This window comes from Erpetoichthys calabaricus, chromosome 14 (assembly GCF_900747795.2).
Source record: "Erpetoichthys calabaricus chromosome 14, fErpCal1.3, whole genome shotgun sequence".
NCBI lineage: Eukaryota > Metazoa > Chordata > Cladistia > Polypteriformes > Polypteridae > Erpetoichthys > Erpetoichthys calabaricus.
In genome coordinates, this window is record NC_041407.2 from 1,874,991 (window position 1) to 1,900,882 (window position 25,892).

Sequence of the window (25,892 nt, forward strand, 5' to 3'; positions counted from 1 at the left end):
GTGGTTGGCCGCGTGGTCACCAGTCTTTCCGCTTATCAATTCCTCGTTTTGTTTTTTTTATAAAACGTGGCCGCTTGATGCTCCAGGACAGCAGCTCTCTGGTCCAACGCTACTAAATCTGCTGCCCCCTCCAACGCTCACCGCCATTCTCGTACTTCAGCTGGTCGAGCGATTTTGACCCTCAACGAACGGCCACTCCACTCCAGTCAGAGACACAACACAGTCAGCCATGGTGCAAAAATATTTATTGCTAATAAACTTGGGAGTCAGTTGGTGTACAGTTTGTTTGTTTGTTTTTTTTTTTTTTGCATATTTACAACAACAGAAAACAGGAAATCAAAGCTGTGAGACATAAAAGTCAAAAGTCAGAACATTTAAATAAATACAAAGGAAACGGTCACTGACCCCACGCTACAAAAATAATCCAATTAAAACCCTTTGTCCCCATAAAGCTGAGCACACGATTCAGACTCTCCACCGTCCCCGGCGCTCGCCTCCGCTCCTACGTTAAAGTGCCGTTGTATCCTGCGTTGCATTTGGGGGGGGGGGGGGGGCGGCGGGGTTGGGGGTGACGTGGTGCGCCGAGCGGGGCTCCCGTGAACGAAACGCGACAGGCCATCGTGGGGCAGGTGGGCCGCTCAGGCAGGCAGGCTTGACGATGTTCAGTGACAGTCGAGGCGGGCACGCGCTTTAGAGACGGGCACGTCCTCTGGTGTATTTACAGGGAATAAGGAGTCGTCGCTAAGAGCAAGTAGCTTATACAGTAGTGTGGAAGTTAAAATCAGGAATATTTACAAGAGGAGCGCTACGAGCGTCACAGTAACGGGAGTGCACGGAATGCAACTTCTAGAAATAAAATGAAAAAGGAATGAAAAGTTACACAGAAGACGCGTGACCTGCGTGGCATTCACTGAACGGCTAGACGGTGTGCTGTCCCTTAAACATGCAGCCTGAGGCCTCGACGCCGTTAAAAGTCTTTCGTGTCCTTGTCAAAGAGCTGCAGTCTCTGCTCAGCCGTCAGCCCTTCCTTCAGACTCTGGAGGGGAAGACAAGAAGAGAAGAGAAAGGGAGACGTCAACAAATGGGAGAGAAAGGGACAACAACAACAACATCTGCACCCAAAATAAAACAAACAAACAAACAAATACAGGAAATCACTAAAGCAAACAGCCCATAATACTCAGAACAGGGGGCAAGGCATCTGCAGGTGTGCCAGGTGAACACTGACAGCGTCTGTGCACTCTGGGGGTGTGTGGGCGGAGCCTGGGAGAACTGTGCCATGACAACGGTCAGCTGACTCCGCCTCTCCCTGTTCATTGGCAGACCTTCATCCCGTTTGTCTGTACGAAGTCACGGGGTTAGAAGACATCTGTGTGTGTGTGTGTGTGTGTGGCTTTACTGTTCAGGTGGAGAGATGTGAATGGCGCTAGATAATACATACACCAACAATGAAGGGCACGATAGAAAAGAAAGAAAGATGAGTGACACCCAGATGTGAAAGGTGCTATATAATGACTGATTGATATGAAGACCACTCTATAAAAAAAAGAGACAGATGTGAAAGGCGCTATATAATGACTGACAGATGTGAAATGTATTATAGAATACCTGATTGATGTGAAGGACACGGCATTATAGATAGAAAGTTAGATGTGAAAGGCACTATATGACTGATGAATACGAAGACCACTATACTGTATATATGAAGGGCACTATATAAAAGAATGACGACTGACACCCAGATGCAAAAGGCGTTAGATAACAACTGACAAATAGTGACTGATACAGATCAGTGTGAATGGCACTATATGACTGATGGGCATGAAGACAGACAGATGTGAAAGGCGCTACATAATACATACACACATGGGGGGGGGGGGGCGCTATATAAAGGACAGACAGATGGACAGTGAGGCTGACCTAAAAGCTGCTCCATATCAGGTTTGTACTTTGTGTGTCCACAGGTGGCACTACCCAGGGTCCGGGTTGGCCAGCGCAGGCCTGAAGAACCTGAGGACGGCGTCAGCACTGATGGTCAGGGGTGAACTCCTCCAGGGACTGGGAATTAGAAGAAGGTGGTGGAGGTGGTAGAAGGGCACACCTATTAAAGAGCTGGTGCTGGGTGCCGGAGTGCTGCGTTGCTCGAGACGTCTTGTGATCTCCTGACATCTTCCATGTTGTTCTCCAGGAGTTCATTTTCTATTTTGGCTCTTGAAGTTTCCTGCCCGTCACTCGGCTCATTCATCTCCTCTGCAGGCGGCCTTTGAGGCCACCGCAGTGTCGACACAGAAGTCCCTCACTGGCGTCCCCACACAAGTATTATGGGCTATTTCATATTTTTCATAACTTTGAGCCTTTCATTTTTTAGGATCTTTTCTAAAACACATCTGCACAAAACTAGACAGAATGACATTAAAAAAAATGAAGTATAAGCTCAGGTTTTGAAAGAAACAAACAGGAGCCTAAAAAGAGATTAAAAAACAACCAAACAAATCAAACCTCAGCAAGTCGACGTCAAACAAAAGGTGAGCCGCTGGGCCTCCACAGTCAAAGGACGACTGGAGGGAGAAAATGAAGGCTGAATGGAGACTCCCTCTAGTGGCCCATTACGGAAGCGCCGCTCTGAAAAGGCCCCTCCTGCAGCTCCTTAGGATTACTGAGCCCACCATAAGAAACTCCCAGTCCAGACATCACACTCCAGCAGCCACTGGAAACTGGTCAGTTTTAGGACAAATAGGAAAGCCGCTCACTCACAGAGAGGTACCAAGGCACCACATGTGGAGCCACTTAGCTATGCCAGGACGACACGTCCCGAGTCCCAGTATGACTGAGCGAGCCGTTCCAGCTGGTGAGCCGTGTTGGGGTTCACTGGTCTGACCGGTGCAGTGCACGGCTGGAATCCCGGATATCAAACGACTCTCACTGAGGACAAGATTCACTCATAGCGTCAGAGTTGGTTCAAAGCTGGCAAAACTCGCAGGGCAGCACTTTGTGAACACACAAATTACAAGGAATGGCAGCCCACCCAGCCGCAGTTCTATGTTGTCACTGGTCATTTGGGCCCTTGTGCCTTGCGATGGGCTGGAATGTCATGTGTGATGCCAAGAGGAATCTGCTTACCTTCACCATTCAAATAGATGAGCAAAATAAGAACGTTGACGTTGGTACGACTGGACTTCTGCACTTTAGGGAAGCACCGCTCTGTCAAGGCCCCCCATGGAGCTCCTAAGGATTACTGCGCCCACCATAAGAAATTCCCAGCTCATACACATCACACTCTTAAAATGAATGTGTAGTTGACAATCGCACAAACAACATTAGGCCCACCTGTGACCAGTGCTGGTGCTACGCACGTGTGGACCCTGTGATGCCCCATTCAGGGATACTGGCTGACCTGTGCCCAGTGACTCTGGCCCCACATGCCCATAAAGTGCCCACCCCGATCAGATGTTACGTTCAGCCCGACTCGGTGATTTCACAGCAGCACCTGCACGCTCGTTAAATGCCAGCGTGGACGGGTGCCACACCACACCTCGCACAAACCCCCTCTGATCAAAATGTTTGACAGCGACAGACCACAGGGGTTTCTGCCATTGAAAAGCCTAAAACGAGGCCCCTCGGGGTCTCTCGGTGGATGTGATGGAAGCGGTGCAGACAGACACAGCACGAGAGGAAGTCCGTCTCTGAAATGCCTCCATAGGCACTTTACTTAATTACTTCCAGAATTCCACCCAAGCCACAGCACTTGAGGGAGCACAGGAAGCAACTGGAAAGCTTCACGCAGAGACCTCCCCGTGAAAGGGGGGACACACACACTTGCTGATATTTCATGACCTCTCCCTGTGCCTCAGCTGTCTGACGCAGTGGGCCGAAGCCTCGGTGTCCGTCACTAAAGAGGCGCGCTACACGCTGTGATGCCAACCTGAACAATGGCAGCCAAATTCAAGGAATTTCCTTCCTGAAATCAGAACTTTCAGCGTCCCGGTGGCAAACAATTCCAAAAAAAAAATTGCTAATTGAAACAGCAGGAAGTGTTTAGAAGGAACACCACAAAGGGCGACTCGTGGCAGGAAGTGTGGCCTCAGCAATTCACATCTCAAGGCCGAGGACCACCAGAGACCACAAACGGAGACCCCTGTGCCTGCAAAGCACCTTGGAATGGAGCTCATGGCAGAATACTTAACCATCATGCAGATATATAAGGCACACTGGCCAATCAGGAGACTCCTGAGCGACTCGCTTCACCTGGGGGGTCTTTCATCACTCGTCGAGTCGTGGAGTGCAAGCAGAAACCCTGGATGAGAAGAGGGTGGGACAGGCCAGCTAAACAAACGAGGCGCAAATGGAGTGAGGGGTCTCCACTCGTTTGGCAAAATAACGAGACAGACAGACAGACAAATGAAATATTGAGCCCTGTAAGTACACACCGATGTGGATTTATGGATAAAATGGTTACCTTGAGCATCACGTGTCACTACACAAGTGTCCTTACAGTGGACCTTTAAAAGGAAGTTAAAGACGGAGCAACGAGCAGGCAGTCACACCAAGTGTACAAGTGGCCTCAAACTGCTCGTTTGACTCTTTTTTGCTGTCTGCCCGGTGATTTGGTTTCTAAAAATCAATTTTTTTCCCCACGTACAGCAACTCCCTTCTCCTGCTGCTGGAGTTAACAGTAAAAACATCTACAAATGAACGGAAGAGGAAAGTGCAGAGAGAGACCCTGGAGAGGAATGGAGGTCAGTAGGACCACCACGACAGAATCCATGTGTGTGAGTGAGAGGGAGGTCAGTGGAATGGCGAGGATGAGGGAGTAGAGTTGGCGAAGGTGGAGGAGTTTAAATACTTGGGATGAACGGTACAGAGTAACGGGGAGTGAGGAAGGGAAGTGAAGAAGAGAGTGCAGGGAGTGTGGAGTGGGTAGAGAAGAGTGTCAGGAGTGATTGGTGACAGACGGGTATCAGCAAGAGTGACAGGGAAGGTCTACAGGACGGTAGTGAGACCTGCTATGTTATATGGGCTGGAGACGGTGGCACAGGGGGCAGAGCTGGAGGTGGCAGAGCATTGGGTGTGACGAGGATGGACAGAATTAGAAAGGAGGACATTAGAGAGTCAGCTCAGGTGGGACAGTTGGGAGACAAAGTCAGAGAGGCGAGATTGGGCTGGTTTGGAGAGATGCTGGGTATAATGGGAGAAGGGTACTAAGGATAGAGCCGCCAGGCAAGAGGAAGGCCTAAGAGAAGGTTTATGGATGTGCTGAGAGAAGACATGCAGATGATGGGGGTGACAGAGCAAGATGACGAGGACAGAAAGATATGGAAGATGATGATCCGCTGTGGCGACCCCAAACGGGGGGCAGCCGAAAGAAAATGAAGTGCAGAGTGAATAAGGAGCTCCTCAGCATTTACAGCACGTCACACTCAAAACAAACTCAGGCTTTGTATCGCTGAAGCTCCAGAGCTGCACTCCAACACGCCAGGAATTTAAACTGGAGACGTACGTCAACAGCCTTTTTTGCTCTCCCACTGTCTACGCCTTCCAAAAGTGTTATGTTAAGAAATGTGAAGTGCAATCAGCCGCACCAGGCACACCACTCGATGCCATCACTTGAGTTGGAGCCTTTTTGGGCTCCACGAGACGGTCAGGTGTTGTTAAAAGGCGCAGGCTTGCCGTCCTCGGTCACCACTGTTGTCACTGAATATGCCTCACTGTTTTATAAAATATGCCGTACACTTACTTCCCTGATGCTCCAAGGCCCAGAATGCACCTGAATGTCGCGCCACGCGGTCCTTACCCGACTTGTTCCAAAGCCTTTCTGAGAAGGCATCAGTATAAAAAAAAAAAAAAAAAAAAAAACCAGCGTCTCACCTTCGACCTCATCGTCCGTTCACTTCTCTTGGCAGCTGCAGCAGCCATCTTTAGGATATCGGGGTTACTTTTTGACTTCATAATGTCTGAAATGAAAAGCAAAGCACTTCAGTAAAGTGGAAAACAAAAACACTTCAAAAGCGGCCATCGGCACTAATAAAATAATAATTAATGACGCTCATTACAGTGACACGCTAAGACGGCTTTGCCCGTAACTGAAAGCAGATGACAGACACAAATCAAAGAGGCCTAATTAATGCCATACCATATCCCGAGTGCTCCACGTCCTCCAGCGCCTGCTCCCCCAGAGCCTCGTGGGCCAGCTGTAGCTGCTCTTTCAAACGATTCAGGTCTCGCTCGGATTTGGCCTTCACAATACTGAGCTCGGTGTAAATGTCTTTGTATTTATCGGTGGCATATTTCTTGTCCTGAAAAAAAAAAAAAATAAAGGAAAGAGAGATGAAGTCGCAAGGAACTTTTAACTTGACGATTAGAGAATGCACAGTGGAAAAGAATCGACAAGTTGGAATTGGTGTCAGACCCTCGGGGGGCATTCGTTAGGGTCTCACTGTAGCTGCTCAGGGCTACGCAACTAGCGCGTCTCTCCGGCCCAAGATGCCCCACTCCTAAGACAACAAATGTCCTATTTGTGTTATGGAAGAACAGATGGGACGCAGCCACACACGTCATGGCAGGTGGGTGGACAGCACCACGGCCGTGTGACACCTCAACCTTTACAGAGAGCCACACGTCGACATGCCACATCAGGAGCACTCCGCACAGTTCAAAGTCCACGTGAACGTCTCCTCCACCTGCAACATACAAGGTGCTCAAAAAGCCGTTGTGGCTGGCACTGGTGTTTGGTGTGTACTTGAGGGAACAGCCAACTGGGCACCTGCAAGGTGTCCGCTCCTCACACTGCAGTTCTTATCCAGCTGTGCTCTCCTCTCTCTTATGACAGTAGTGGACAGCACTGCATGACATCTCTGCGGTCACATGGGTTAACCTTCATTTTGTAAACCAATCGCAGACAGACAGGATTTTTAGTTTGACAAAGCTGCCTGGCGTTAGCCCTCTTTGAACCCACAACTGAACTGTATTAATGCCAGTACCCTGCCACCCAAGACAAGAGCAACCGGCTTGCTGTACTGAACAGAACAAGTAGTTTTGGCTGTGCTACCACACTTACAAAGGTTTCTCTAATAACCAGTTAGACTAATTATGGATAAGCTAAAGAGACGTCACCACGATAATGGCTGCTGGGAGTGGGGCTTTTGCAGTCATACGCTTATAAGAAAGTAGCCAACCCTGGTGGCTCTGCCCACATAGTGGTGAAACAGGACAAGCTTTAAAAACCAATAAACAAACGGGCATCGCTAACTAAGAGAAGGCAGAGGTTCGAGCGACGCCCCCACTCCTGACTTCATGCTTCCCTCTCCCCTCGGCCTGCAGCCTCTGTCTCGGATTAGCGTCAATATGTCGCTCCGGCAGATTCTTAGAGCAACTAGAGAAGTCGCAAAATCAACCGGAATGTTCAAGCAAATTCTAGAAAAAAAAAACCCATCTAAATCCGTGAAGTTGTTCTCTCGTTCAGTAGCTAAACGGAGGTAAGGCACACACTCCGAGGCTGGCACGAGTGAGGAGGGCCCCGGCCCCTTTCCCTCGGCCTGCAGCCCGTGTCTCGGATTAGCGAGAATAGGTCGCTCCGGCAAGCGAACTCTGATACTTCTCGCGATGAGAGAAGTCGCAAAATCAACTGGAATGTTCAAGAAAATTCTAGAAAAAAAAAATAAAAAAAAATCTAAATCCGTGAAGTTGTTCTCTCGTTCACTAGCTAAGCAGAGGTATGGTAGGCTCCAAAACGTCACGAGAGGTAGACCATGTCAAACGGAGGCTGGCGTGTGAGTGAGGAGGACCCCACCCGGCTCCCCACTCCTGACGTCACGCTTCCCCCTCCCCTCAGCCCCCAGCCTCTCTCTCGGATTCGTGCAAATAAATCGGTACTGCAAGTGAACTCGACAAGAGAAGTCACAAAATCAACTGGAATGTTCAAGAAAATTCTAGAAAAAAAAAACATGATCTAAATCCGTGAAGTCGTTCTCTCGTTCGCTAGCTAAGATGATGTAAGGTACACACTCCGAGGCTGGTCTCGCAGTCCCCTTGGCCCGCTGACTGTCTCTCAGATTCGTGGAAGTAAATCGGTAACACAAGTGAACTCTGATACTTCGTGTGATGAGAGAAGTCGCAAAACCAACCGGAATGTTCAAGCAAATTCTAGAAAAAAACAAGATCTAAATCTGTGAAGTCGTTCTCTTGCCAAGCGGAGGTATGGTACACACCACGAGGCTGGCGCGTGAGTAAGGAGGGCACTGCCCCTTTCACTTGGCCCCGCCCCTGCTCTCTCAGATTAGTATGAATATAAAACCGCTCCTGTAAGTGAATTCGGATACTTAGCACGATGACAGAAGTCACAAAGCCAATCGGAATGTTCAAGCAAATTCTGGAAAAAAAAGCACAATCTAAATCCATGAAGCAGTTCTCTCGTGAAAAGCAGACAGACAGACAGACGCTGGATTTTATAGAGAGATTATAAATAAATAAGCCACGTCAAGCAGTATTGGCCATTTGCAGCATTAGTAATATCTTGGCTACATTTTTAAACCAATTTAATGGTACTGTGATTTAAAATAAAATGTGGAAATTTTGATCAAAACCTCAATATTTCTGTGCGACTCCAAACTTTTGTTTTTGACTGAGCCATAAATAGCAAAATATCTTGTCAGGTCGATTTAGAAAATAATTAAAATAAATAAATAAATAAATGCTGGTTCTGGTGCAGCAGGCGTGGATGCAAACAAAGTCAAAGGAACGCGGGTGAGGCAATGGGGGTGAAGACCCCTCGGAGGAGGCTTAAAAAGAGCAAAAACTTCATCTTCGGGAGTGTGAGGAGCAGCCCAATGTCAGGGTTCAGGAGCAGGTACACATGTGAGCACAGGCCGATGGTGTAAATCAGTGGTAAGAGTGCTGCCCAGATTGGCATTGGCACCACACCCCATTCCACTGCTGGGCAGGCACTATAAGCTATAGACCAATTAAGCATTCCTGCTTGTCACCAAGTGCCACCCAAAAAGACTGGAAGCAGCGCTTGGATTAAAGATGTACCAGTGTCTGGTTTATATATGCCAGTTCCGCCCGCTTGACCTCAACAACAAGCCAGATGCGACTTACCCTCTGAGCCGTCTGCAGTTCATCCTTCAGCGAGTTGATTTCCTGCTTCAGATACTGAACTTCCGACTCCTTCACTCGCAGCATAACCTGAAGGAGACAGTATTTTAAAAACAGAAGTCATATTTGGAGCTGCTGAGTGGTCATGTGGTCGGGTCACAATACTGAAGACGATGAGAACTTTAACGTTTGTGTATCATATAAATGCCCTCCTCTTCTACCCGCTCAGAAGACCAAGTTACCCAAACTTAGTAAGACGACCACGCCGGGCAGGATGGAGCAGGACACGTAGCTGTGAGATTTAATCAACTGCAATGTGACGAGAATGTCACTCGACTATAATACGAAAGAGGAAATAAAAGGCGCCAATCAGTTCACCCTCCTAAAACGAAATGTGCCGATGCTTCTCTTTCTTAATGCCCCATGGGACCAACGCACTCATCGACAGTAAAGAAGCCTTTCAGTTCATAAACTTTCACTAAACTCAAACTGCCTTTTCCTTTTTCACTTGACACCATCCTCTGCTTTTTCATCAGGTCACAGACGAAGACGCGTCTCACTCTTGCATCATTCACTTCACCTGCAGACGGTCTGTGAAGAGGAGGAATTCGTCAACGGCAAATTACTGAGAGTGGACGCCAAACCAGCCGTTACCCATAAGCACTCGTGCAGGAGGTAAGCGAGGCAGGCCTGCAGTTCAAATCCACCGTCTAATTAGTTAGCCACTTTAAGTCATGGCCACCAGTTAACTGAAGGATGGCTCGGGGGGGTTGTTTCACTGAAAGTGCGTTGACTTGCCTAACGTACCGTAGGAATGAAGGCAGACCCCCCAATGCCACTCGATGCCCGCCTGCCCTTCGTCCCGTTTGTTATGTTCGTTGTTCAGTGTCTGGCCGGACAGCTCACTGCAGGAGGCGATGGCCGAGCTAACACTACAAACGCAGTTTAGGTTTCCAATTTGTACATCTGAACAAGTTTATGAGCTTCAGGACGTGCGGGTCTCTCGTTTATAACTTCATGGATACACGACAGATGGAGGACCTCCCTACAAATGGTGCAGGGAACGCGATGAGCCAACCTGCTAGTGCTGGGCGGTCTGACCCAAATTCGATATCGCGGTATTTCTCAAGATTATCCCCGTTTCACGGTATTCGACCGTGGATGTTAACCCCGTTTTCCACTGCAATCACTGCAGCAGACTGAGCTACTCCACGGTCACGAGAACTGTACAAGACGACATTTTAATGTGCACACACATATTAATACAGGCCCCCCCCTAAAGTGACAGTTTTCAAGGGGGTGACACTAATGAAGAGAAGGAATCGCATTGCATGACAGTTGCAGTCAAATTATAGAACTTTTTTATTGAACAAAGTTTGCAAACAACTTAAACTAAAATGTTGACAACAGATTGCCAAGAGGCATTTAGACCTCGTCAAATATCCAGAGGCGCTCGTCACAAGTTGTATTGCACTGAACTTGTCTTAGAGAAAGGAATAAATCAGAAATCTGTTTTGTAAACCAACTGCACTTTCTGTTAATGTTACCAATCTCTGTCCACGGACACGTTAGCTGTATGGATCGTAATGGCGTTGGTCTTCTCGATCCACCGTCGTAGGCAGTCCGCATCTGACTCGAGTGTCCTCTCGCCGTTTCACTTTTACCCGAGGACGTGCAGGGTGCCAATCTCCGTTCCATACATTCAGGTGTGCGGCTAAGGTGGTGCAGCAGATTGCTCGTGCTGACAACTTTAGCTCGACAATAGTAGTTTGGTGCACATCCGACTTTTTAAAACCAAAGTATCTCCCGACAACAGACGCGGCTCCTTTTTCGGTAAAAGTTCTTCTGTGTCATCACGTTCAACTTTATCGTCTGCTACCGCTTCAGTTTCAGAATGTCCTCTGTCCATTTCCACCGTTCAACACCTCCACTAACACATGTACTCGTTGCATGCGTGATGAGCGGTGTAACAGTGAAAGGCCCCCCAACCCCGCTGTGCCACGTTCTGAACGTCGTCTAGACAATTTAAACTGGTGTCCACATCATAACAAAAATAAAAGACGTTTACCTCCCGGCACTACAACCTACCTCCAATTCGTACACCTCCTTGCCCTGTACCAGTGTGCACGAGTCTCCACCATCCTCGTTGGTGACCATCAATCGTAAACGGGTAATCTCGGCCGCCAGGCGGTTATTTAATTCCTGTGGGGAAAATGTAAATAGTTATAATAGCAGACATATTGGATGTCACATGTTGACATTATAATAATAAGACAAGACCAGGCACCACTCTGGGGGTCCCTTAGCTGGACTGAGCCCCCCCCTCTCCCTTCACCCTGTGGTCTATATGGTTACTTGTTGGATTTTTTAACCTCACACCAGAGCCTCCAAGGGGTCGCCCACATAACACCTGGCTGCAGCAGATAGAGGGTCATTTCCGGAGGGTGGGACAGGACTGCGTGTCTGCCTGGGGGGTTGCAAACCAGGGTCCCGAGTTGTTTCGTTGTGTAGTTGGTGTGGCAATGTGCTGTAGCAGTTCAGGCTCCCCAACTTGACTTGACACCAGGGCCTCACCTCAGTATTTCAGATGCCCCCTTACTATTCTGGTCTGGAGTGGGGGGCTCTACAGGAGTCGCTTAGTCGCACTCACACACACACACACACACACACACACAGGGTAACGAGGTCTGTCTGCAATGCTAGGAATACACCGATGACCACCACGTCATTATTTTCTCTACATATTGTCGTTCACTTCCACCATATTGGTACGGGTGAATACTCACAGATTCCAATATAAAGATTTGATTCAGCAATTCCAGTTAAACCAGTATGGATGCAGGTCATTCTTTTGTTATCCCCATCGGAGTGGTGGTCCGTACTCAAAGCCGGTAAAGCAGCCACTACCCACCCTGTGCCGAAATTCACACCCCAAGCGCTACGCACATCCCATTCATTACAATATGATGAAGATACAGAGGATGACGACGTATCGCGATGGAGTTAAAAAGTTCACAAACATTCCTGCTAAGAGAACATCTGATTAACTCTCCAGTAGCTGCGGGTGCGTACGGCGGGTCAGACGCGGCCGCCAAAAGAAATCTCTCAGTCCAAAAGTGCGTTTTAAAAGATTTAGTGAAAATCCAAAGCAAGAATAAAGAAAAAAAGGTTGGTACACGCGTAGAATAACTAAAAGGCAAATTAATGAGAAAAAAGGTCTCTCTTCTAAACGCCGCTCTTCTTGTCAAACCTCCGTTGTTTCTAAACTTCTCCTTCAGTACGCTCTTAACGTCCGGCGCTGCACGTTCAACAGAGCGCGTTACGTTTCATACTATTAGGCCCGATTTAAACCCGCGTGCCCTCCACACGGCAAGGCAGCTCACTAAGCGAGACTCTTCTGTAGTCAGAGGGGCAAAACAGTTAGATTTCAACTTGAGGGGCTTGTAAGACCCCCCCCCCCCCCCCCTAGACTATCCATTAATATACAGGCAGACGTTTAATAGAACTGAACTAGCAAATGGCTCTGACATAATCGCTTGAAGTGAACCACAGTGGACCCCCAGGATTTGAAGACGACTTTATATTTAAGAAGTGCTTTTCAAGACAAAGAGAGAGGGGACACACGTCAAGCACCAGGATGAGGGGACGGCAGCCATTTGAACCCAGTACACCCCTCACACACGAGCTGTTAAGTGGTAAAGGAGTAAGAGAGACGTGATTAGGGGGTCAGAGTGACCAGGCCCATGCCAGGCAAGTTTATGCAGGACATCAGGGAACACCCCACTCTTTACGAATGATGCCCAAGGATCTTTTAGGAGAGTCGGGACCTCAGTTTTATGTCTCATCCATTTATACAGTATGGGGGTCACACTCCGACCACAGGGTAAGCGCCCCCTGCTGGCCTCACCAACTCCTCTTCCACCCTTGATGGCCTCCCTTCCCAGTACTGGCTGGGCCCCAACATGCTTCACTTCAGGTGGGTGAGCTGTTCTGGAGCGCCTGTGGCACGTCTGCTGGTGTATTATATAGCGTTACGTTTATTACGGCTAACTAGGGTCCTACACAGCGATGAACCCCCCCGCCCGCCCCCCCAAGTGCTCAGGTGGTTTTAGTACCTGATTATGTGCATTCAGCTCTTGATTTTCTCGCTGGCACTGCCTCAGCGCCTGCCTCTCTGCTTCCAGTGCCTGGGCAAGGTGGGCATTCTCCAGACACTTCTGAGAGTACTGTTCAGACAGGACTTCGATTTCACGCTGAAATGATGCCAGCTCTTCTCTGCCAAAGAAACACAAGCAAGCTGTTAGCATCAGGGGCAAGCCCCCTTCCCCTCATACCTCCCCCCAGCTAGCAGTTGGCAATGTGAGCGCCAGTCCACAAAGTGCTTCTTTAATGAATGATGCCAGTCAGAGATATTTGAAGAACAAGACAGTATGTTTTTTGTCTGTAGAAACACACAGTTTAACACTGTGGTAGACTCACCTAGGGAATTCTGGGTAAAATAACAAGAAACTACGGACCTCCCTACAAATGGTACAAGGAATGTGATGAGCCAACTTGGTACCAGGCATACTGTACACCACCTTCTAAATGATCTTTTTCTCCCCGATGCGTTTCTAAAGGTGAATCAACTAACCGTCTATGGCTGGGCATACACTGCGATTTTTAGAAAATTGTGGTCAAGTGACAAGCTGCACTGCACGATGAGAGTCGCCAGTTGTATGCGCTCAATCCGTACAGAGGCACGTTTGGTCCGAATGAATGCCACAACGTGGGTGGCTCAGACCATTCGTGTGCTTGGCCCAGATGGAGATGGTTTCACCCGCTGTCATTCTGCAATAAACCTTTACCCATTCAGAAACACAATATGGCCACTGGCATCTCAAAATGTCGTCAAATAGAAGAGCATTGCATTGCTGACTCTTGATGTACTGTGCCCAGAAACTACAAAGAAAAGGAAAGGGGCATAACTGGGCACTCGGGTAGTTGGGAAGGCAAGAACAATAAGGTCAATAAGGAAGCAGAGGGTGACGGTGTGAGGAACCTCATCAGAGCTGGCCGATGTTAATAGTGGTGACCAGCAGGGGGCAGTGCTGGGGCGGCTGCTACTGTTAATAAATAGAAATGATTTAGATAGGAATATAAGGAGCAAGCTGGTGAAGTTTGCAGATGATACCAAGATTAGCAGATAATTTGGAATCCGTTATATCATTAAAGAAGGACTTGGATAGCAGACAGGCTTGGGCAGATGAAATTTAATGTCAGGAAATGTAAAGAATTACACATAGGAAGTAAAAATGTGAGGTTTAAATACACAATGGGCGGTCGGAAAATCGAGAGTCCACCTTAAGAGAAGGACTTGTGAGTCGTAGCGGACTCTAAGCTATCGACTGAGACGGTGTTGAGAAGACATTAAGAAGGCTAACAGAACGTCAGGTTATATAGCACCTTGACGTGTGGAGTACAAGTCCCAGGAGGGTCTGCTCAAGCTTTATAACACACTGGTGAGGCCTCATCTGGAGTCCTGTGTGCAGTTTGGGTCTCCATAAAGACATAGCAGCGCTAGAGAAGGTCCAGAGAAGAGCAACTAGTGAGAGTCTAGGGGACGAGTGATGAGGAAAGAGTCACAGAGCTGAGCCTTTACAGGAGATGAAGAGGAGACCTGACTGACATGTTTAAAGTGATGAAGGGAATCAGTCCAGAGGATCGAGACGGTGACTTTAAAATGAGTTCATCAAGAACTCGGGGACACAACTGGAAACTTGTGACGGGGAAATTTCACACCAACATGAGGAAGTTTTCCTTTACACAAAGAACAAGAGACACTTGGACTGAGCGACCAAGTAGTGTGGCAGACAGGAGGACTTTAGGAACTTTCAAAACTCGACTTGATGGTAACAAGTGGACAGGACTGGTGAGCTTTGTTGGGCCGAATGGCCTCTTCTCGTCCAGAGTGTTCTAATGTTCTGTGTTACAGAGAGAATTGGATCGACACTAACATTCTGACTGTGGCATTGATGCCAGCTTTTACCCCAATGGTGCCAAAGCAAATAGCCGATATTATCTCAATCCAGCCGCCCAAACGCGTGACATCCATTTTGAATTTTTCACCACGTCGACAGGGTTGGGGGGGTCGGAGCTTCCAGCCTGTCCAGATTCAGATGAGGGGGGTCCCCCCCATGGAGGTTCAATTGTGTTGGAGAGGAGAACAACGAATTGCTGAGCACAAAGTCTTTTAAACGTCCTGTTTACTTAGGACACCCAAAATACCGAACTGCTGGTACCGTACGGCTTTAAAAATGAGGCGTCTGGTACTTCTTGAATGTCAGGTATGTCAGCGACGGACGGCCAACGCAAATGGAGCTCCTTGTTTAATTTCCTGTCTGTGCAGCCCACTTGCACCCCCCTCCCTCTTGCTGGAAACAATCAGCGCGGCTTTCTGGGATCCATCTGTCGGCATTTTACGTCAAAACCAGCAGACAACTGTTTGCAGTTACTTGCCATCCTCGAATCTGAAAGGGTATCAAATAATAAAAACAAAAGTCTCGCTGTTGGCATTATGTACAACTTACACACACACACACACACACACGCACAAAGGGGGTCACAAAGACTCAATGGCAGTCAAGAGTTTACACCAAGTTTAAAATGCCAAGCGTCCCCAAGGGAGAAAAGTCTCGCCTAAAAATAGAGGCCAATTTGTTTTCAGAGCACATCATCATCTGTTTCTTATAAGCCCGTCTTGTCCGTGAGGAATGTTTTCCCATACAAATTTGCTGGAAAAGCAGCTCAAAGGATGACATCTCACCACAACGCTGCCAGCCCCATTCAGCTACAGGGCACACAAACAGCTTACATCAGTGCAGCGCGCTGGCACAGTGCTTAGGCCGGCTGGCTACCCCACCAATCCAGGACCTGGTGCTTGTTGTCGGTGTGGAGCGGGCGCAGCCTCCACATGGCGTTTCTTCCCTCATCCCTACAGACGTGCATGTTAGATCGACTGGTGACTCCACATGGTGGGTATTCCTGGGGTCCAGCCGCACGACCCTGAGAAAGCTTAACCCTTAAACCGCTGGAACTGGCTAGAGTCGGTGCCCAGTGCAATCTGCCAGCACGCCGGAGCTGATCAGTCCGCACCAGCTCATGCCCACTGGCGCCCCTGGGATTGAGCTGCTGCACTAGACGAGCCTGCGAGCGTCAGCCAGTTCATTGGCACTGTGTAATATGAGCAGCATTGCAGTAATTGTGATGCTCTCTGCATGTGTTCCAATAAACGTTCACGTTTTCTTGGTGAATTGTGACGTTTCCTTAAAAAGTGCAGCAAAAAAAAAAAAAAAAGTATTTGGTGCCCATTCTGCCAACCACATTTATTTCTATAGCACATTTTCATACAAAGCATGCAGCTCAAAGCACTTCACAAGATTTCAGAGAGAAAGTTTAGTTAAGAATATTAATAAATAATAAAAAGTAAACAAATAAATCCACGTCTGAAATAAGCATTGATGTATGATTAGGAGAAGGAAGGGCACTGCATGCAGCGTCATACCATCTGGACGTGGCACGCAAGGCATCAGGCAGGCAAGCTTCTCTTCTGTTTGTAAGGATGTGGCAGTTTAAGGGTTAAGAAGGCCTCAAAGTGTGAAACACAAACAGGAAACAAATACATTTAAAAAAAACGAGGAGGCTCCGCCCCCTGCTCACTTCGCCCACCCACTCCCGGGTTTGGTTTACCAGATAAACAATTTAAAGAGATTGTTGTTTTCATGGGAATTGTTACATATGCATTATTTTTCACTTTAACTTTTATTAAAACAATATTTGTCCTTTATTTCTGTCCCCGGTCAAATCTCTCTCTCTTGGGACGTTTAACACTGAACGTGTTGTGAAGGTCGGGCTGGATGCACACGAAGGAGATGCACTTGGATCAGCTGCTGGCGAGCTGCGTCTTCTGCTTGTCATGCTTTGCGTCGATCATTTAAAAGCCTGTACAGCAGCTGTCCTTTTGCCACCGCGCATCTTTGGAGGTCCGAACGCACACTAAGGAGATGCGTGCGGATCATCTGCTGGCTTGCTACTGCATCTTCCGCTTGTCGTTGTTTTAAGAGCTGGGAGCACATGACGTGCGTCCGCCAAAAGCATTCCAACAACTGCGAGGTTAGATGTCCGTGGACTTGTTTTAAATTGTTTGTAAGTAAGGTGTGCCTCACGGGTTTTGCTTCCTAAGGTTGTAATGTCTAGTGTCGCGTGTTGTCAAAGTGTCTTCTCCGAGATGATCACGTCTCGAATGCTTCTTCGCTCACCCCACCCCCGGAGGCGCGCTACACTTCTGCCACTTCACGTCTCTGCCGCTCTCGTCGTGAAGGGGGGCAAGGAATGGGTGCTGAACACACGCTAAGGAGATGCGGCGGCTGCTGCTGCCGAGGTACGTGTTCTGCTTGTCGCTCTGCGCAGCTTTGTCTCGCGGGACATCAAATTGTCTTCCGAGAAGATGACGTCTCGTCTCCCTGGTAAGATTTTTTTTATAATAGAGAGATGAGCAATAAATATACTCCCGTGTCTTATTAAAAACAATGCTCATGCCACGGGTGGCACAGTGATTAACACTCAAGGATCCATTGCTCAGATCCCAGCATGACGTCTGCTCATTCTCGTTTCAGATAATCCCACCTGCCTCCCAAAATTCAAAGATGTTCGGCTAAGTGGGTGAGGTTTTCAATAAGCGAGTCCTAATGGGGTGTTCTGGGATGTCCAGACTTGATTTCTGTCACATGTCCAGTGCTTTCAGTGGTCTGTGTTGGGCAGACTGGTGGAGTACTGGTGTCCCAATACCACCTTATTAGCTCCAACAGTTGGTTAATAATGGACAAGGCCATCTCCTCCAAACAGCCAATCACTTGGCTACACAGCAAGAGGAAACAGTTAAGAGGTGATCTGAGCGACTGTGACCCTGACGTAATTGCTGGCACCAGACATGGGGGGTTTGTGGTCTCCCTCCTGGGACTTCCACACGTTACAGTCTCTGGAGTTTATGGGGCGATAGACCAGCACACACCCCGTGAACAGCAGTTCTGTTAATGAAGAGTTCAGAGGAGAGAGGGCCACAAATCCTCCTGATCAACAGGTTCTGCATTCAGAGGTGCCATTCTGTGCGACTACAAAGTCCATAAAAAGTACGGTGAGACTGTGACGGGCAAAAGTGGACAACTAAAGATTGCAAAAACACCGTCTGATTGGGCAAATCTCAATTTCTGTGGTGACATGCAGATGGCTGGGTTGGAATTTGTCCTAAACAGCATGAATCCATGGATCCATCCTAGCTTGGGTCAAGGGTACAGGCTGGCGCTGGGAGTGTCACGGTGCTCGTTGAGCTGAGCCTCATCTGAATGCCACACACATTGTTGGTAACCGCATGTTTCTTGTTTTTACGGCCGTAGTCCACCCTTTGTCACGGGACGTCACAAGTCATCTTACGCTGGCTCCACGAATGGGATTGGGACTCCCGTTTACCCCAAATAAGAATTCTGAGGTTGGCATGTGAAAAATGAACCGTAGGTGTGTAAAGGTAAAAGGTCAGCATGGGTCAAAATTTCTAAGGAACACCTTGTTACACCCAAGACCAGAATCCTTCCAGCTTTATGGGGGTCCTACGCAGGAGCAGACAGGAGGACCCAATAAAAACAGACCCTAAGAGAGTGTGTGTGTGTGTGTGTCTCTCAGGCTATGTGAGGACTGATGTTTCATGTGCTTCACGTGGGTACCACATGCGCATACTCACTCATGCTGTCTCCGTATTTCTTCAATGTCTGCATTTTCCGTGTTGCTGTTCGCCTTCCTCGCTTTCTCCAACTCCTTTTCCAGCTCCATCCGGTGTGCATTTTTCATGGCTTCAATGGCTACGAAGGAAACAAGTCAGCAGTCAAACAACTCGGGACAACCAAGGATCATCAATCCAGACACTTTTATCCCAAATATATCTGGCAACGACATTTTGAGCATCCCTGACAAATGAGATGGTAGAAAGCCACCTTCACCTAAGGACTCCCCCCGACAAAAAGAGGGGATCCAGAAAAAAAGGGGGGGCGACTAAGTGTTGGTGGGGTTGGCGAGACGTGCACCTCTGTGACCTGCCTTTGGGGACACGCGCGTGTCATGTGGTGTCAAAGGTCAGTCACCTTATGGCCTCCTTCGTCACTGGACAGGTCAACATGAGTGATGAGGGCTGAAATGCATGATGGGACGCTTTGTGTTACTGGAAAGCTTAAAGCCGTTGATTCCAGAACTGTATGTGGATTGAAGATTTTAGAAACGTCCTCCCTTCCTTTATGTAATTTGTAACTGACGTCCACAATGCACAGTTTGTGTGCTGTCACCATGTCCTCCCATAATCCAAAGACCCCAAGTGTTCGCTTATCTAGGCGACTGGAATGAGGCCCACCGGAGCTCTGTGTGCCCGTACGGTGCCTTGTGTTGCGCCCGCTGCAGGCTCCACTTTGTGCTCGTCGTGATCAACTGACAGTAACAAGGATCTGAAAGCATGAAGTGAAGATGCTGTCCGAGGACAAGCCAAAGGTCTGACAAAAATGAAAGTGCAAAACTGGAGAAACAAAGTTACGAAATCCTCTCACCCCGTACTAGGGTGGCATGGCTCCTGTGACGCCATAAATACCCCGCCCGTGAGCGATAATCACATGCTGTCGTGCAACTCATGCCGTCAACATTACGGGTGCAACGTCACCTGAATAAGGAGGTGGTAATAGTAATAAAATAGAACAAAACCCGCACGGGCTAAACTTGCACAGGTGGTCTACTTTGCTAAAATCCTGGCCGTGCCACTGCTACAGCTCCGTGACCCTGGAGTGAACGTCACAATGTGCCTTCATTTAATAGGGGATTGTAACGGAGCCCAGCAGGAGTAGGCGCACATACCCAGACTCTGGTGGGCTACGGCTCCGTGTGCCCCTTTAACAGAAGTGCCACTCGGTTTAATACCACGGCCTCATTCTAGAATGGACCAACTTTGCCCTGCATGTGATTCTAGTGGAGGCCCGACAGACGCCATTTCTGAGGTCACTGGTGGGCCGACACAAACGTCCCGCCTGGCAAATCAACTCCTAACCCTTTTTTATTGGTTTTATTTTTCTGGGCCCCCCCCAAGTCTGCACCCATCACGCACTGACCCGCGATCGTGGCGGCCGTTTCCTCTTCCAATAGTCGCTCCTTTTCATCTCGCAGTTTTTCCAGTTCCCGCTGGTGCTTGCGCTGCAGTTCTTCGATGACCTTCTGATGCGACTCCTCCATTGCAGCAAAGCCTCGCTCGCAGGTCGCCTGCAGTGATAACAAAGAGATTCACTTTGGCCCCGTGGGTAGGGTGGCATTCAGGCCCGGACATTTATTAAGTCTACTGAAACACAACACAAAGGGGCAGGTGTCGGAGGACAAAGCGTTAGGGAGCCGTCCTGCTGCACTCCCACTTGCAGGGTCTGCCACAATCATTAGTAACCCACAATGCATTAGTTTTGGGGGGGGGGTCATGCATCTCCACCCACGCCTCCTGCTGCAGACAAGCAATTGTAACCCCAAGATTAAAACCTGGAAACTTCTAGAGTCTCAAATTTGTGTTTTAGCGGATTCCTATCAGAGCACAGTGACAGCAGGTCTTTAGGCCTAGCGACTGTTTGGTGACAAATACTGTAAGGTGGCGCAGTGGAAGTGCTGCTGTCTCGCGGTAAGACCACCACGGGCCTGCCAGCCTGGAGAGCCCTTGGAGTAGTGAGAAAAGCGCTACGGAAATGTAAAGAGTTAACACGCAAGGCACCACTTAGGGGTCCGGATTCCCTTTCAGACTTTAACTTCAGAGATTATCAAAGCCACAGATTCGGAACGGGATTTGTTTTTGTCCCCTTTGATGTTGAGTGGTCCGCACCTTTTGGGTTGATGGATAACTTAATTAAAAAAAGAAAACTACAATGAGGGGAAACCTCACCTGCCTCATGTGTGTGCAAGAAGGTGCGTCACAAACGGTGGTCTTGCGTTGCTGAAAGGCGTTTTGCGCCCCTCCCCTAATGTTGTGTGTGGGGGTCACAGAAAACCAGGCTGGGCTGGCATTCAGGACGGGGAACCTCGACAATGGAAGGAGGTGGCCTCTTGTTTGGGGGTCTTCCAAATACACCCCCGCTTGGCTGCATGGGAATTGTAGTTCCAATGGGCAGCCCTGCTGGGTTTAATGGGAGCTGGGGGGACCCGGATGTGCAGTGTGGTAGCACAGGAAGAACTCCTGGGTCTGGTATGAAGGAAGACCCCCATTTCACTCTGAGAAGCAGAGTCGTATGGAAGAGGACAAAGCTCACCGAGGAGGAGCGGAGAGAACAAAACGAGAGAGACACTTTGCTTTGTCATACCCGCTTAATCCAGTTCAGGGTCGGGGGGCAACCAAAGTCTAAGATGTGGCACAAGCCAGGAACAAAACGCCGGACAGGACACCAGTGCACTGCGGCCCCCACAGTCCTATGGGACTAATTCAGGCAGTGTGGTGTACTGGTTGAGGTTGTGGGTTCAAATCCTGCAACTGACACCACCGTGTGACCCTGAGCAAGTCACCTGACCTGCCTGCGTGCCACCTGGGAAAACAAATGAAACGGATTTCACCTTTGGAGAAAGGCGTCAGTTAAATAGTAAGAATAGAGACAGTGCCGCGCACGCCCAAAGCTGCCCAATCCAACTGAGGGTGGCAGGCAGCTGGAGCCAATCCCAGGAGCATCAGGGGGAGAGCAGTGGGGTCCCAGCCCGCGGCTTTGTGAATGGGTGACATTTGAAATGGCAGGTAGTGGAGCACATGGCATCTTCATTAAAAGCGTAACTCAACGACAAAACCTGCTGCCACCGTGGCCCTCCAGTAACACCATCACAAAGCCCCGAATTATTTTCCATTTTTAAACAAACATTCATCTTTCCAAGCCTTGAAAGACACAGCAGCACTAAGGCAGAGATGGTGGTCCACAGCGAGGGTCCCCTTGGTGCACGCGGTGGTCCTCGAATTACAAACAGAGGGATGGACAACACAAATGGTGTAAAAGGAAGAGCACGGGAGCCATGCGCTTACTGAACCCAAAGCACACACTCGCACCGTGGAGGAGTCTGAGAGGTGCAGTGTGGGGACTCTGCCAGCAGATGGCGCAGCACTCGAGCGGAGAGCCAAGAATGAAAGAATACAAATGTGTGGGGGGTGCCGAGGGGTACCCCAGAATCCACACGGTCACATCTTTTAGGTTTATACAGTAAATACACACGTGTCGTCCGCTCACTCCCACGTGAACTGGGCTTCAGAGGAGAACACAAGCGCTGAGCAAATGAAGAGTCCGCTTCACCGAGCCCAAACCCCAGAACTTCCAGCACGGGGCAGCAGTCCATCATGGAGTCAACTCTGGGGCTCCACTCAGATCACTAAGGGTGCGGATTTGAAGCCCTGATGTCGGGACTGTAAGGCAGCAGCGCTGAGCAGAGCACCACCAGGAGGGTCCAGAGTGAAGTTATAAAGAGACCAAGAGCGAATACTGGGCAAACACGGACCTGGGGGACGACATTCACAGGCACATACCGTATAGTTTGGAAGTCTTAACGGTTTTAGATCAGCGCTTACTTACATTTGGCAAACATCAGGGGAAAAAAACAAAAAAGTTAACAAAAGCAAAAAACGTGGCCCAGCAGTGAAGGCTTTAGTCACATGGTGGTCCTCTCACACAGACCTCTAACTCCACTCCGACACACACGGACGGCCCCACCGTATAAAGACACGACAATGGCCGACTGCTGCAATGACACAAACTGTGCTGCGGGAGGCAGTGCTGAGCCCGTTGGCAGCCATGACGTCGTTTCACTTCAGTAAAGCACTCAATGGCCAAACCGCGTGCCAGGCTGAGCCCGTCGGTTAATCCACCGCTAGTTATAGCGGAAATCAACGTAAAACACCGGAACGGCTTCTGATCTTTGAAGTCGCTCCGGAAAAAGGTGGCAGTTAAATACACAAATATATCTGAAATCGGGAACATCGCTTCATGCCTGGAGTTTAGAATGTTAAAAACGGGAGACCCAAAACACCAACGCGTTTCACGTTTGAGGCGGAGTGGTGGCTCTGAGGCTGGGGATCTGCACTGGTAATCGGAAGGTCGCCGGTTCGAATCCCGTAAATGCCAACAGGGACTCTGCTCTGTTGGGCCCTTAACCTGCAATTGCTGAGCGCTTTGAGTAGTGAGAACAGCGCCATATAAATGCAAAGAATTATTATTACTGACTTCTTTGGTCCTCTGGTTCACCTTCAGCTACTGCACAGAACACATGGAGATGAAATCCTCAAAGAACATCGCAATTCAGGGAGACCGGACTCGCTCAACACGGCACTTTGGAAAGTCTCAACACTGTATTGGAAAAATGGTGGAAACAGAAATGTCCGTCCTCGGCGCCATGTTAATTTAAGCCTCTGCTTGTCTCTCATTGGCCACTAGATGTTTGACGTGTGACATCAAGGGACAGCACATACCAAAAAAAAAAAAAAAAAAAAAAAAAAAAAAAGAATGACACACAGGAAATGAAAATGTGAGGTTTGAATACGCAATGGGTAGTCAGAAAATCGAGAGTCCACCTCCTGAGAAGATTTAGGTGGCATGGTGGACTCTAAGACAGTGTTGAGAAGCCATTAAGAACGCTAACAGAATGTCAGGTCATATAGCGCCTTGACGTGTGGAGTACAAGTCACAGGAGGGTCTGCTCAGGCTTTATAACACACTGGTGAGGCCTCATCTGGAGTCCTGGGTGCATTGAGGGTCTTCATAAAGACATAGCAGCACAAGAGGAGGTCCAGAGAAGAGTGGCTAGTGAGAGTCTAGAGAGATGAAGAGGAGACCTGACTGGTTAAGTGTTTAAAATGATGAAGGGAATTAGTCCAGAGGATTGAGAAGATGACTTTAAAATGAGGTCATCAAGAACACGGGGACACAGCTGGAAACTTGTGAAGGAGAAATTTCGCACAAACATTAGGAAGTTTTTCTTTACACAAAGAACGACAAACACTTGGACTGAGCGACCAAGTAGTGTGGTGGACAGTAAGGCCGGAGTTATACTTCACATGACGCGACGCATGCTGCAGCGGACGCTCCTGCTACACAAGCTTTGTACGGTTTATACTCGCGCGGGTACTTTATGTAAATCTGGAGGAATCCACCAGGTGGCAGTGCGAGATGATATCACGGTGAGAACAGGTTCGGCTTCGCTGTGTTGTGAACTACCTGGAACAGCCATTAAACTCCGATGACACCTTACCGCAATATCTCTGAAAAGGGTGTTTTATTGATTAAATCCAGGGATGTGTCCATTCCAGCAAGCATTGGGCACGAGTGAGAAACAATCCCCGGACGGGGCATCAGCTCATCGCAAGGTGAATACAAGCACACTTATATACGCTGGCGTCATTTCAGCGGCACCAAATCTGCAGATCTTTGGAAGGAAACCCAACAGGAAAACATGGAAACTCCAGGCAGGGAATATCAGCGACGTGACTCCCTGTGAGACAACAGCGCTAACGCTCCGCCACTGTGTCACCCCCATGTGTGTAATTATTAACAGTATTCATTATTTAAACGAAATTAATGATTTATCTGTAAAATGTAATATACATACTGTACTTCAATGCTTGTCATCATGAAAGTGATATCAAGTATAAATCTAAGGATTCTAAATGTGCAGAGTTGGAATATCAGACATTTAATGTGCTCAGTGTGGCGATCTATTGCTGTTTACCACTGCTGTCAGGACCGGAGGAAGCTGTAGAAAAAAAGACGGCACAGAAGACGGTATGTGAGACTTAAAATGTATCGTGTCATCACGATCGGGAATATGCAACGCTTGAATATAAAAGCACCATGAATGCATCTGTATGTCGGCATTTTGCTTCACCACTTCGAACCATTCATCAAACATCGAAGCGCGCACACCGATCTCATAGGACCCTCGAGGCGGCTTCCTGTCACATGTAGATAGTAACCAGAGACTCTGACGTCACGTAACGACTTTTAGCACACTGCACCCCCCGACTTTTTGCTGGTACTGCAACTCGCACACACGTCACGTTAATTTCTGAGGACCTGCTCAGAGGACGCATCAAATGAACGCCATGATGCGGGCGCGTACGCGTTCTGAGCGTGCAGAGTAAACGAGCCGTAAGACGTCGGGGACTTTCAAAACTCAACTTGATGTTAATAAGTGGACAGGACTGTCGAGCTTTGCTGGGCTGAATGGCCTCTTCTCGTCCAGATTGTTCTAACGTTCTAGTACTACGGGGACTGTTAGTCGTACAGAACAAAGACGCTTAACATTCATGATTTGAAACTGGGGGGCTCAGAGTAGTTGGTGAGCAAGTCAAATAATCACTCGTACCTCACATCACAGGGTGATCTGGGAGGACAACCACAGAAGACCCGACTGGGACACCTCCAGCCATCATCAGAAGGGTTGAATCGGGCCATTTACGTCAGAATGCGCGCCTAACGTTTCTTTTTTTTACTTTCTTGTATACAGAGTCTCGGGAAAGTACTGGAATTGTCCAAAAATTCAATATCGAGATTTTCATGAATTGACATTTTAGATCTCCCAGTCTGAAAATACCGTTTTTGGAATTATCTGTGTGTGTGTATAAACACGATAACTGAAGTACGTTTTCACTTGGGTCAACCAAATTAAGTACAAAATGTCGATTTCTATTAACTTTGGGGCTACTTCTGCTAACCAGAAGTGCTACTTTACCTTTTATTCATGCA

At 48.5% G+C, this 25,892-nt stretch overlaps 1 protein-coding gene across 2 annotated transcripts in view; it reads right to left on the minus strand.

Annotated features, from left to right (window-relative positions):
• Positions 1 to 228: 228 nt before the first annotated feature.
• The window catches only part of mprip (myosin phosphatase Rho interacting protein), a 438,384-nt gene continuing 412,720 nt past the window's right edge, over positions 229 to 25,892 (minus strand). For both annotated transcript variants that reach the window (XM_051918780.1, XM_028819413.2), the window contains 8 exons: positions 20,265 to 20,412; positions 18,863 to 18,980; positions 13,206 to 13,365; positions 11,179 to 11,292; positions 9,094 to 9,180; positions 6,131 to 6,293; positions 5,866 to 5,951; positions 229 to 1,036 (listed from right to left, as the gene is read on the minus strand). In XM_051918780.1, coding sequence (XP_051774740.1) covers positions 968 to 1,036; positions 5,866 to 5,951; positions 6,131 to 6,293; positions 9,094 to 9,180; positions 11,179 to 11,292; positions 13,206 to 13,365; positions 18,863 to 18,980; positions 20,265 to 20,412 — 945 coding nt within the window. In that variant the 3' untranslated portion in view covers positions 229 to 967. The remainder of the gene's footprint in view (positions 1,037 to 5,865; positions 5,952 to 6,130; positions 6,294 to 9,093; positions 9,181 to 11,178; positions 11,293 to 13,205; positions 13,366 to 18,862; positions 18,981 to 20,264; positions 20,413 to 25,892) is intronic.